We start from the raw sequence: 12,048 nt of genomic DNA on the forward strand, positions 1-12,048 counted from the left end.
GTTTTAAAACATATAATGCAATGGAATAAAGGATTTTTTTTATTAAATCCTCTTAGCAAACGGCAATAATCAACAACTCCACCAGAACTGCAACAAGCAAATCATGTCCAATCACGAAAACCCTTCGTTAATTTCATAAAGAAACCGAGTACGGTGACAACTGAGCAAAATAAATCACTCCAATTTCCGCCGGTCCCAGATCAGTCATTATTCAGTACACTGATTCAATACGAGACACAGATCAGGATGTATAAAGGATCTCAGGAAATTGGGGGGGGGGCATTTGGTGGCCATATTGACGTAATTTTTCAGGCGACTGAATCAGAGACACACTAGTACATAAGGTTCTTTTTTTTTTTTTTTTGGAATATCATGAAAATGTTGAGCTCCATCAGAACCATCCACAGTGAGATTATACCACATCCAGATGTTTCTGCAGAAAGTATGATGAGCCCATATTATATTATTATATGAAAAGACTCCAAACTGAAACTAGCTATTGCTTTTGGGGTGCGTTTTCAATACTAACCAGTCATTTAATTTTTAAATCCAATTGGGCAATAAATAACTGACCCTAGATCAGCTCTCACTCTAGCATTTATATTTATGATCACTAAACTCTCACCAGCAACAATCACTTAGTGGTTTACCGCTCCGAAACCTTATTTGCAAGCCCTATGTAAGAAATGTGTTATTTGTGCTGTAGAATGTTTACCAGGGTGAGAAAACAACGTTCAAGCTGCAAGTGAACTGTCGGATGAGCTGAAATACGGAGATTAACACAATTACGGTCTGAGGTGAGACATGGGTGAGACATGGGGCAGGGTTTTGCTTAGCTGTGTCTCGTCACCTCTGAGAACATTCAGATGGATGCAGCTTTCTCTTTACTAAGGGAAAGCATGCCATTCTTTTTATTACATGTACAACAATGTACACAAATTGAAGCAAGGTCGCACAAGAGACCAGTAGTAGCCATAAGGAGGTATATCTGTAGCATGTCCCCTTTAGCCTCAGTAGCAGTAGCATGTCAGCTTCAGCCTCTCCTTTTGAAGCTGGGCAGGCCAGCAAGTGAAGATTTCTCCAAGTCAAGTGGCATTTTACACACACTCCTGAGCAACGTGCCATTGTGTTTCGGCCTTTTGACCCTGTGCTTAAGCACTTGTTCATGCCTCAGTATGCTTTAATTCCAAGCAGCCCTTTGAGAGACACAGATATAGAAACAAAACAAAAAGACCTAAAGGAGCACGGAGAAAAAAAAAAAAAAAAAAAAAAAAAACAACAACTTCCCTGATCTTGAAAATTAAGATACTTTTTTTCCCCATTCAACTTAAGATATCCGTTCAGTCCGTGTTTGAGTCTGTGTCATCGTTAATGTAGTCCTCCTCTACGGGAGTCGCACTGCTCTGCGTGCCCCACTCGTCCTCATCATACTCGATACTGTCGTTGTCCTCCAACAGCTCGTTATCAGGCTCCGCCCCTGCTCCTGCTGCTGGCCAAGCCTCTGCCTCACCCCCTCCTGCAAACTCTGCCCGCTCCTCGCCGGCCGGAGCGTACCCGTTGTTGTTGGAGAAGGAAGCCTGATCGCGGCCGTCCTCGATGTACACTTTTTGATGGCACATCGGGCAGGTGTCCTGAATGTAGAGCCACTTCCGCAGGCAGAGGGCGTGGAAGTAATGGTGGCAGGGTGTGATGCGCGCTGATGAGGCAAACTCCTGGTAGCAGATGGCGCAGACGTCCTCGATGCCCCGGAGCTCCGCCCCCTTCGCCTCGGGCAGTGAGTTGATCTTCTTGACGGCGGTGCGGCGGTTGATGAAGGTCTTCCAGCCATTCTTGGCCTGCAAATAGATGTTGAAGTAGGCGTGGAGGCACATCATGCACGCGCGAATCTTGCTGCCCGACTCAAACATCATGGTGTAGGCGCCGTTGCCAAACATGACCACACCGAAGATGAACTCCACGACGTTGCCTGCCGAGCGCACGTAGTAGACGTAGTCGTCCAGCTTCTCCCACAGCGCGCTACACCGACCATCGATCATAAAGAGGGCGTAGACGGTGAGCGAGACAAGCACCTTGAGGCAGAGCTCCACACAGAAGGCGGTGACGGCAAAGAGCCACGTGTTGAGCGCGTAGTGACGCCACAGGATGCAGCTGAGCAGCACAGGCAGCGCCAGCAGCACCAGCGACACAAGCAGGGCGGGCGCGTGTCGCCGCGGCGACGGCACGTGCGATGCGCTCAGCGACATGAGCACAGGGTCCGTCATGCCGTGGATGAAGTGCAGGATGGCGGTGAGCAGGAGGCACATGTTCCGGCTGAGCCGCACCAGCCGCTCCTCGGGGTCCAGGCCGCTAAGGCCTGTCTGCAGGGCCAGGATGAAGAAGAGAACGGGCGCCACGAATCCCAGACGCTTGTCCTCTTCCTCGGTGGAGCCGATGAAGGCCAGTATGCTGAGCCCCAGGTAGTGGGCTACGGAGGAGATGACCGCGCTCATGCCCAGCACGGTCAGCGTGGAATCACAACCGCTGATGATCAGACTACTGCACAAGTCCCAGAATACATCCCACGTCAGGTAGGGCTGCTCTCCTTCACCCTCCGCTCGTGCTGCGTGCACCACGTACGCAAGCACGACGGCCTGCGCAGTCACTCGCGTCAGCCAGAAGACGCGCAGCACATCAGGGAAGCGGATCCTCTTCCACGTGTCCTCCAGGAGCAACTGCAGCCCGTAGATGCGGTACATGTGCCGCACCAGCAGGTACACGTAGCGGCAGGAGTAGTAGAACCACCTGAGCCGAACGAGCAAACACGCGGCCGTGTGCGAGGCCAGAGCCAACCCCGATGCCACAGCAACCAGGTGCCTGGCGTCAGCCGGCAGCTCCAGGACTAGCCCCGATAGGGGCAGCAGGACGTCCAGCACCAGCAGGGCGGCGCCAGGCGGACGGACGCTCAGCAGCGCCACGTAGCCCGTGCCGAACAGCAGCTGTAGCACAGCCAGACCCAGCCACAGGCTGGGGCCGTTGTGGGGCAGCAACTGGAAGCCCAACGCCACCCTGTAGTAGGAGCTAGAGAAGTCTATGTGGGACGTAGCGTAGTAGTTTATCAGCACTGCTACGGACGCCAGCAGCACGGCGAAGAACAGGGTGTAGAACTTGAACAGGGACTTCTGGGACAGCACCAGCACTACACTACAGACTACAATACCTGAAACACAAAGTGAGGTAAACACTTGTCAGTTCTGCTTCACATATCCACTTTCAGAGATACATTACTCTAAAGTGGAACAGAAATTTGGAAGATTTATCCAACATTTTATCTGCACACTAAGATAGACAGTAGAAAGCATTAATAATTTTTTAAACAAATCACATATACTGGTAGCATTAAGCGAAAAATAACGTGTCAAAAAGATTAAAGTTTCTTGTTCGGTCGTTGTAGCTGCACCTTGTTCATTTCATCACCAAAACAACAGGAGCCGAACTACCGTGGCCTCGTCTGCTTGCTTGTTTGGTTTCGTTTTGACAAGTTAAGGAATCAATAAGACCGCGGGGTTTGGGAATGGCATAAGACAGACATGCACTTAAAACACTTCAGAGGCCTATCTGCTCCCAAACGGCTCTGCCATACGCATATCTAGCTAACCTAGCTAGCTATCTTGTGTAAGGAGGCCAAAGCAATTCTTCTGACAAGTGACAAGGTAGTGATAGCTATGCTAGCCATCTAGCGACTCATCAAGCTAACTGAGCTCGCCAGCTCGCCCGCTAACGCCAACCCCTTTGGATGACATGCGGAGCAAAGCGACCGCACAAGCTAAGTTACACATGCTGTCTGTCGCAGCGAGTTGGGAAGGTCGTTAATCTTACCAAGCGCTCGCACTAAAACCCTGCCGACTGCCCCAGCCCAGCAAGCTCCGGGATCATAGTAAGAGTTAAAAATGGCGTCGATTATAAAGATGCAAGGGACCCGGAGAGCCACGTCCAGCACAGCCAAAGCCTGCTGACTGATCCGGACGTTAGTAGATGCCATGGCAGGTCTTGCCCGATCCGTATCTGGATTTTAAAAAATCCCCTGCGCTACTGAATTCCTCGTTGCGACTTCACGCACGTTAGATGGGATCCTCGCTGTCCGCCATCTTCGCTTACCTCCTGTTGCTATGCGAAGAACGCGGAAGTGAATTGAGTTTTTAAACTCCGCATGACGCTGCAAACTTCAAAGGGTTTGGCCCTGATGTCATTCCGTTTACTTAGATAAGCGATCAAACTCAGTAAAGTTAAGCAGCTTGCTGCAAAAATCCTTTTGCATTGTTTTTTTTTTTTTTTTTTTTTTTAAATCTTTGAAATTACATTCATTCAGACACTCTCTAGTAATTGATGTTTTTTATTGTTTGCTTCTTAAAAGCCGTAATGGATTAAAAAAAAAAAGTATCAAGGATGGTCGCCAGCAGTTTTGCTAGCGCTGTTTTGACAATACCTTCTGACCACCAACGCAGCTCATGAGACCACAATTAAACAGGTGCTTTGTGTCATGTGGAAACTGTTGTTGCATTTCTCTAAACAAACAAACAAACAAACAAACAAGAACCATGTCAAGTTTTAAAGCACATGGGTTTATTTAAAATCCATTTCAGGTCTGGGTTCATTTCGAGTCTGTTTCAACCGCACAGGGCATGGTTTCCATGCAGCAAGCAAAGGTGAGAGAGACTTGGCATTAAAAGATCGGCTGTGTTATCCCTCAAGGCGAACATTTTACAAAACCGTAGAGCCTGTGGTTTCAGCTTCCGGAAAAGAACACCTTCATCGTGTTATTATAGACTGTGCTGGCCATCTCTCCTGGGTCCTCATTCCTCACTGCTGCCATCACCTCCAGTACTTGTCTGAGAAAGGCATGAGACATTCGAAATCAGACTTGCCACACTGGTGCATCAGTAATGGTTCTCACATACTGTCCCTAAGACCTGGAGCACTACACAGTTTAGTGTGCTAAATTAATCATGTAATGATCCTGCTAATGCAGACTGGGAACACTTATCTCGCAGCGGTTAGTCATTGTAATGGGATAAAGGGAAGAAAAAAAGATTACACATGGTAAAAATAAAAAGCACAATTTGATCTGGTGCACTGCTTGCAAGTTTAGTTTGTCAAAACCTGATAAGGGTTTTCAGACTTAAAACACACCAGCTAAATTTGCAGGACAGATTATCACATGTCCACAAGTTTTCACTTACATCAGTAAAGAGGCATATGTACTAAAAATATATTTTTCAAACATAAGACGAAGCTTTTGTCCCCCAAAGAAACGTTCTGCATTTAGAGAAACTGGTGAGTCTGACAGTCCACCAACAGCATGATAGTTATGCATTATGTTGTTTTGCTTTGTCACCTACATGATATGACAGGACTCATTCCTGTCCTTCACACAGTGCCCCACCTCCCACTTCTTCTTGGTGGGAAATGTAGTTTTAATGAACTTTGATCCTGCATGAGTGTTTTTGATTCCACACCATGGGGCATCTGGAAGACACAGAGAGAAACATGTAGGAAGATGCAGGATATTCAGTGTCTACAGGGCGAATGATGTGAGAGTGGAGCTATATGTGAGGATTGCTGCTTGCAGATGCTGTAAGGTTAACTTAAATGGAAACGTTGACTGATGAATGTAACTCGCTGACTACTGTTCTTGTTAAAAAAAAAATGCACAAAAGTGTGAAAATTTACACAGGAACATGTAGGAATGTCAGGGGTTTCTACACATTTCAGCACACCTGTCTCAATCATCAGTCTCTCAGTGGGTATAGATTTCATGGCCTCTAGATTTGCCTCGGTCTTCAGGGAGCTGGAATCGAGCAGGAATAAGACATTAGCGATATCAGTCACTTCCCTGAGTCATGCCATTGCTCTTCATTTTGTCTATGGTTATTTAAAAATGTAAGGGTAGGGAAGAGGCACGCTACTTAAATCAATGAAGGGACATTTAGAGGGTACTGGTCAGTCCCCTCTCAGAAGCAAAACTGCAGGGTTCTTGAAACCAAAGTTACTGTAATCTGTTTCCCAGCAAGAGCTATAACCGCCAAGTAAAATTTCAGAGAAACTTAAAAAAAAAAAACCAAAAAAAAAAAAAAACACCCTCCTGGAAAAATTATTTTCTCTCTAAACACCCAATGTGTGGCAAGTATGCTGAAAATACTATTATCTATACAATTGTCAGTTCATTACACAGACGTTTAAGTGGAGTCTTTTTAAATGTAAAGCCCTTTTGGCCATGTGTTGATATGTCAGCACAGCACCATAATGGGCTTAAAACACACATGCGTCATTACAATCAACATATGTTAGCCATGTGTAGAGAGAGAGTTCTTCCTTCTACAATTACAATCTCATATTCCTGCACAGTTCTTCTGTTATTACATCCCTGCATTCATAGATATACTTTGAGAGGCGAAACAAAAATCAGACGCTCACCATCCGTTGATGCCAATATAAAGATCCAGGTCTAGGATAGCGGCAGCGTCTTCTTTTGTCCCATCAAAGGAGTGAACCTACAAAACAGCACAGCTGTGGTTACAACACTGAAAACATCTGCAGCACAAGACAGTAAATCTCTAGCAGGACAGAATGAAATAAAAGTGGTGATTCTGGATGTGACACCTACCACCCCTGTAAGACACCTTTCTCTGTTTCTTTTCATAATATCTGTGGATAAGGAGAGAGAGAGAGAGAGAGAGAGAGAGAGAGAGAGAGATCACAGACTACCCTATAAGAGAGAGGTTTCAATGAGATATTGATTTTATTATGTTATAATAATCTTTGTGTATCATCAGAGGCCGAGACCTACCCAGGAATTCTCTGTGAGAGTTTCGGCAGTGTAAGAACATAGGAAGTTTGGTCTCTTCTGCCAAATCAAACTGCTTCTCAAAGTACCTGTGAGTGGTGAAGCAGAAAGGGGGACTTCACTCACTATACACCAGTTTCACAATGTTTGCACTGATGCATTGAACTGCTCAATTTGCTGAGACAAAATGTAATCACTGAGTGATGTGGTGTTACTAACTTCAGCTGGGTCTCTTTTGGACAGAATTCTAATCTGTCAAAATCTGCAATACATAAAGACATAGTCAAAAGAGAAACAGGGTAAATGCTTTTTCATTTCTGAGTCATAATTTAAATCACTGCACATACTACTGAACAATTTATAAACGCTAAAGTTGTAATTTACCATACATTCACAGCTACATGCCAACATTTACAGAACTAATATTATGGTAATAAAACGTTCGGGTTACCCAGGCCACATTCCCCGATAGCTACCACCTTTCCTCTGTTGTTGATGGCCAGCTCTCTGAGTGCGGAGAAGTACTGCTCTGCCCCCTGCTGATCAAACTCAGCACAGCATGTTGGGTGACAGCCCACAGTACTGAAGAACTCATCTAGAGAGACAGCACAGCACACACATTTTGGTACACAAAGTTGAATTATACTAATAAATTAAGATTCATGTCATTCTATCCATCATTTTCATAAGAACTTGTTTTTCCATCAACATATAGGTATATTGTTTAAATGAACAACTTAAAAAAAAACAAAAAAACAATTGTAATTAAATTGCCATGTTTCTTCCTGCTATTATAGTGCCATGTTTCTCAAAAAGCATCGCCAAGATCATTTTTATCACAACAAAGAAGATTCAACGTGAAACCGCCTTTACTATCTTATGGTGATTTTTGTGCGACAACCCTTCTGGGTGACCAAACCAAGATGTTTCTACATCAGTGGCATACTACAGTGCCATGAGGAAAAAGCAATGCTTAAGTCACAGGACATACGAGACAAGCACATTTGCTTCTTTCAGTTTAGACATGTTTGGGAGAGAGAGGAATCGACTGGAAGTGTTATAGCAGTTTAGATACACACTGACTCTTTCAGCAGTTTGGGAGTATCAGTTGATTAATTACCTAGACTAATTCTCCTGGTGCAAACACTCAGCCTGCAGGGTGAGGCTTATTCACCCACTGTGAGCAGTCTGCAGGATGCGATTCTCACCTCTGCTCTGAGCAAGTTTGAGGGCTTCTTTGCTGTCCTCCAGGTTTCCACCAGTGATTATAAACTGAAAAGAACATGCAGGGTTTTATTCGGTAAGCCTCAGGCACACATGACACCGGCAGAAATGCTGAGAGGGAACTGCACCTTTTGAACCCCAGTATTAAGACCTCTTTCAATTATCTGATGAAAATCATCTAAGAAACGGAAGACATTTTACAATTATGAAACTGAATGCCACCGAGACTTGCGAGTATAGAGTACAACCAGATGACACAGTACAAGGCGTGCTCATACCTTCATGCTTTTGGTTTCCTCTGTATATTCCCCTAAACATGGGGTCTGTAAGATTAATACCTATATCTGGACATAGAGAGATAGAAAATAACACGTAACTTGTATTAAGAATACAAGAACTGTTGTGTGTTAAATTCAAAATCAGCTAAAGCCTTTCTTAAATGGAGAAGGCTGAGCTAACTCCTTATTTCCACACATGCGTGGCAAACGTAATGTTTTCTCTGAATGAATGAATGAACGTAGCTGCTTCGCACGACACATAGGTCTGCCTTGTTGTCAAGTTAAAAATGAAAACACCAAATGTTTGCGATATCTTCGACCCTTACCTATGAATCTGAAGTTAGCCATGGTAAATTTAGAAACCACAGCATGACAAAATCTAAATGCGAGTTTTACCACTCCCATAATGCAAGTAAAGATAGCTACCGTAATAACTGATATTGATGCCCAAACGATAATCACAGAGACGTTTTGTGCACAGTTTAAATAATTTTAAAAAGTATCCTTTCACAAATTATAGTGGACAGTGAAAACACTTCAATACAGCATTAATTTTTGAGCTGTAATATTCGAGGGTCTAGAATTACTTTTTGCTGCCTGTTTCTTACTGTTATTGTTGTTACTAAACTACAAACAGCCTAAATCCCACAACCCACTGCGAGCGCAGCTAAGGTGACGGGGGAAAATGGCTGCATATTTAACTCATCAACAAAAGGTCTTACGACTGTACAAAAAATCTTTGAGGCACCTCGAATCATGGTGCATTTTCAGGTACTGTTGAGTGGTTTGTCAAGGTCGGTAGGCTGGCTTCGTTTTGGTTTGAACACGGTTTCTGCTGTACCGTTGGGACGTTCGGGTCATTCTGTTCGCGACACCGCCACCTAGCTGGAGGGTTTTACTGGGCTAGGTAGCTTTAGCTAGCTATTTCTATTCCTTAATGTCGTTATAATGTACAGCTAAAATATCAGCAGTAAGTTGCAATAGACGTGTGCAGCAAACCCTTGCAGCTAACTTATCTAAAGCAGCTGTTATATGGCTAACTGTTGAAATTGGCGAAGTCGTATTTGAGATTTGCGCATTTGACGTTCGTGAAATCTAGCTAGCTGTCTAGTTGACATTGTATAAATTAGCCATGGAAGCTCGCCAGATGACCACAGTAGCTGAGAGAACATTTGAATTGAGGTATTTTCGTTATATAATGCATAACTATAACATTATTCTAGCTGGTTGCTCTAATAACCAGCTAACATGGCTTGCTAGCTAATGTTGGCGTATGCTAATATGTGATATAACTGTCTCTTGTGAAAAGGTGGAATAGACAACTAATCAACTAATTAGTTTAGCTATCTTACACAGCTCAGTGTGTAACGTGAGAAAAGGTGTCACAAATGTTTAGGTAAGGTTAATTTAAAGCGTAGGTAGGATGGAGGGTCAATTTTATTAAGGTGACGAGCTCATGCTAAGGGAAAATTATCTAGCTAGCTAACTAAACATAGGCACTAAAAAGAGGCATGTTAAATGCGCTCGTTGCAGGATATGACTCCGCAACTGCCATGGGACCTGCGATTACCTGGTCAGCCTAAGTTTAAAACTGCCCTTGGTTGCAATTTGTTCCTTAACAGCAGAACTAACAAAACACTTTGCGCCCACTTTGAGACTGTTCCAGGCCGATGTAAACTGAATTCTGTGGTTATTTTCAGGACACGTTTTTCGTTACTATTTTTACTATTCATTATATTAACCCGTTTAACCAAAGACAAATATCTTTTATTTTTTTAGCATACTTGGCTGATAAATGTTAAATTAGACTCTTGGTTCTAATTTACGTTTTGCCTACATGTTATGGTTTAATATGACAGTACCTTCTTTTGTTTCCAGCTAATATTCTCGCACTTCTGCTCCCTAAAGCATGCATAAGAACGTTTAAATAAAGAACTGAAACTCGGAGGGGGAAAAATGTGCATTGGGGTCGCCTTGTTTTTTCCAGTACCTCCAGCAGTTTGGTTAAACAGCAAGTGTGGCTGTCACTGTTGCCGTTTTAGGGATAAGTATCGTTTCTACGCGTGCATGCTGAGGTCACGGTTTGATGAGCATAAGGATGAGAGAGACATGATAAAAGCCACCAAGCTACTGAAAGCTGGAGAAGAGGAGTTCTGGGCCAACCAGCACCCCCAGCCCTACCTGTTCCCTGACTCACCTGGTGGAACCTCTTATGAGAGATATGATTGCTATAAGGTAATAACAATATGGCAATAGGCTACTCCATGACTCCTGTAATCACTGTGGTTTGCTGTGGGGTTTGTTTTATTATATTTTGGCATTGTAGTTGAGCAGTGACATGATCATTTGATTTACTGTATAACAGGCCTTTTCCCTCTGAAGAAAAGGGGGTGCACGGTACAGGTGACTGACCTGGAGCCCTTTGCTTTGTTAGGTTCCTGAATGGTGCCTGGATCACTGGCACCCCTCTGAGAAGGCAGTGTACCCTGACTACTTTGCGAAGAGGGAGCAGTGGAAGAAGTTGCGAGCCCAGAGCTGGGACAGGGAGGTGCGTATCAGCTCCCTGAGGGGTGTCACACCGCCCTGGTCTAGAATGAGGACTTCTACAAACTCCACACACAGCTGTTTCTGGTGGTATAACCCGCTAGTTACTTGACTGAAAATGTAGGAGACTTTGGGATTACTTCAGTTCTTTTGGTGTGTGCTTGACTAACACCTACCTCATCTGTCTCATTTTAATGAGTTGTGGTAGAACGGAGCTGGTTAGGCTGTTTAAAACAAAGGAAGATAACGGATCAGAAAGGAGTAGACAAGCTAATTGTGTTGTGAAGTGTTCACACACAGACACTTTCTTAGTATGTCAGTTAATGTGTGCCTTATTGCCTGTTTATACCTTGGTGTTGAACTTAAATTAAGACTGAACATCTTTTCATAAAATTTAGCCTAATGTGAGGCTGACAATTTTTCAAAATCATACTTTATTTCAAAACTCTTAAATTCAGTCCTCGATTAATAGTACCAACCTTCATCTGAAATCTAATCTGCAGGTCCAGCAGTTGCAGGAGGAAACCCCAGGAGATGGGCCCAAATCGGAGGCTCTGCCTCCAGCCAGGAGGGAGGGTGACCTTCCCCCACTGTGGTGGCAGTTTGTGACTCGCCCCAGAGAGCAGCCCATGTAGGCTGGCCCTATACACATGGTTAGGGATGAGCATGCTGCGAACCATGCAGACCTACACTGCATTATTGTCCATCTCCATCTTCTCACTGGGCTCTTTCTGTATCTCCTTATGTGTGTGATTTGAGTGCACATACCTCTGCTGTCCACAAGTGCACTCCATGAAGTGCACTTGTAGTACGCAAGTAGAGTAATGGGGAAACAGCTCAACACTGAATCATTTTGTACTAAGTAGACTGGGAACTTTGAAAATTGACTTACAGTCCATGTGTGATGAGGTCATGGGGAGTTGCAGTGTGAACCAATACCTTTACAATGAGACTTAAATACATCTAATAAACTTGCTGTGTAAATCAGACATTGATTTTATTTTTTTTTCTTTCATGGAAAGAAATCAGAAACTTATATGGGCTGTACGAGTCTGTAGTTTCGGGAGTTAATGAGCCTTACCCTCACTAACCCCAAGGTCACTGTTGCTCGTCTCTCCCATAGAACTATAAACAAATTAGCCTCCAGCTTAAATGGGCTTTGAGCCAGAGCAGCGTGGTGCT

General features: G+C 44.2%; 3 protein-coding genes across 4 annotated transcripts; 1 reads left to right on the top strand and 2 right to left on the bottom strand.

The window, feature by feature from the left end:
• Window positions 1-16: 16 nt before the first annotated feature.
• Window positions 17-4,140, bottom strand: rnf139 (ring finger protein 139). The gene is made up of 2 exons (XM_027023907.3): window positions 3,856-4,140; window positions 17-3,196 (listed from the first exon to the last, which is right to left on the bottom strand). Exons 1-2 carry the CDS (start codon window positions 4,016-4,018, stop codon window positions 1,341-1,343), a joined length of 2,019 nt encoding a protein of 672 aa, XP_026879708.2. The 5' UTR covers window positions 4,019-4,140; the 3' UTR covers window positions 17-1,340.
• Window positions 4,141-4,577: 437 nt separating this feature from the next.
• Window positions 4,578-8,719, bottom strand: tatdn1 (TatD DNase domain containing 1). Its single transcript, XM_027023899.3, has 12 exons — window positions 8,649-8,719; window positions 8,323-8,388; window positions 8,173-8,222; window positions 8,029-8,092; window positions 7,272-7,415; window positions 7,040-7,082; window positions 6,824-6,909; window positions 6,641-6,681; window positions 6,451-6,527; window positions 5,754-5,824; window positions 5,376-5,502; window positions 4,578-4,865 (listed from the first exon to the last, which is right to left on the bottom strand). The coding sequence occupies exons 1-12, from the start codon at window positions 8,668-8,670 to the stop codon at window positions 4,763-4,765; spliced, it is 894 nt and encodes a 297-aa protein (XP_026879700.2). The 5' UTR covers window positions 8,671-8,719; the 3' UTR covers window positions 4,578-4,762.
• Window positions 8,720-8,940: 221 nt separating this feature from the next.
• On the top strand, window positions 8,941-11,855 carry ndufb9 (NADH:ubiquinone oxidoreductase subunit B9). Of its 2 annotated transcripts, none has more exons than XM_027023887.3 (4): window positions 8,941-9,093; window positions 10,365-10,557; window positions 10,757-10,870; window positions 11,370-11,855. In XM_027023887.3, the coding sequence occupies exons 1-4, from the start codon at window positions 9,008-9,010 to the stop codon at window positions 11,499-11,501; spliced, it is 525 nt and encodes a 174-aa protein (XP_026879688.2). In that variant the 5' UTR covers window positions 8,941-9,007; the 3' UTR covers window positions 11,502-11,855. The 2 variants fall into 2 exon arrangements, with proteins under 2 accessions (XP_026879688.2, XP_081568957.1); XM_081712831.1 differs by lacking the exon at window positions 8,941-9,093 and adding an exon at window positions 9,147-9,504.
• The last annotated feature ends 193 nt before the right edge of the window (window positions 11,856-12,048 follow it).

This window comes from Electrophorus electricus, chromosome 4, assembly GCF_041902795.1.
Source record: "Electrophorus electricus isolate QZ-2024a chromosome 4, ASM4190279v1, whole genome shotgun sequence".
Taxonomy (NCBI): domain Eukaryota; kingdom Metazoa; phylum Chordata; class Actinopteri; order Gymnotiformes; family Gymnotidae; genus Electrophorus; species Electrophorus electricus.

Coding starts and splice junctions, on each gene's coding strand:
- rnf139 (XM_027023907.3), bottom strand. CDS start 4,018: ATGGCATCTACTAACGTCCGGATCAGTCAGCAGGCTTTGGCTGTGCTG. Junction 3,197..3,855: donor GGTTTTAGTGCGAGCGCTTG/GTAAGATTAACG, acceptor TTTGTGTTTCAG/GTATTGTAGTCTGTAGTGTA.
- tatdn1 (XM_027023899.3), bottom strand. CDS start 8,670: ATGGCTAACTTCAGATTCATAG. Junction 7,416..8,028: donor CAAACTTGCTCAGAGCAGAG/GTGAGAATCGCA, acceptor CTGTCTCTCTAG/ATGAGTTCTTCAGTACTGTG. Junction 7,083..7,271: donor TATCGGGGAATGTGGCCTGG/GTAACCCGAACG, acceptor TATGTATTGCAG/ATTTTGACAGATTAGAATTC.
- ndufb9 (XM_027023887.3), top strand. CDS start 9,008: ATGGCTGCATATTTAACTCATCAACAAAAGGTCTTACGACTGTACAAA. Junction 10,558..10,756: donor AGAGATATGATTGCTATAAG/GTAATAACAATA, acceptor TTGCTTTGTTAG/GTTCCTGAATGGTGCCTGGA. Junction 10,871..11,369: donor CCCAGAGCTGGGACAGGGAG/GTGCGTATCAGC, acceptor TCTAATCTGCAG/GTCCAGCAGTTGCAGGAGGA.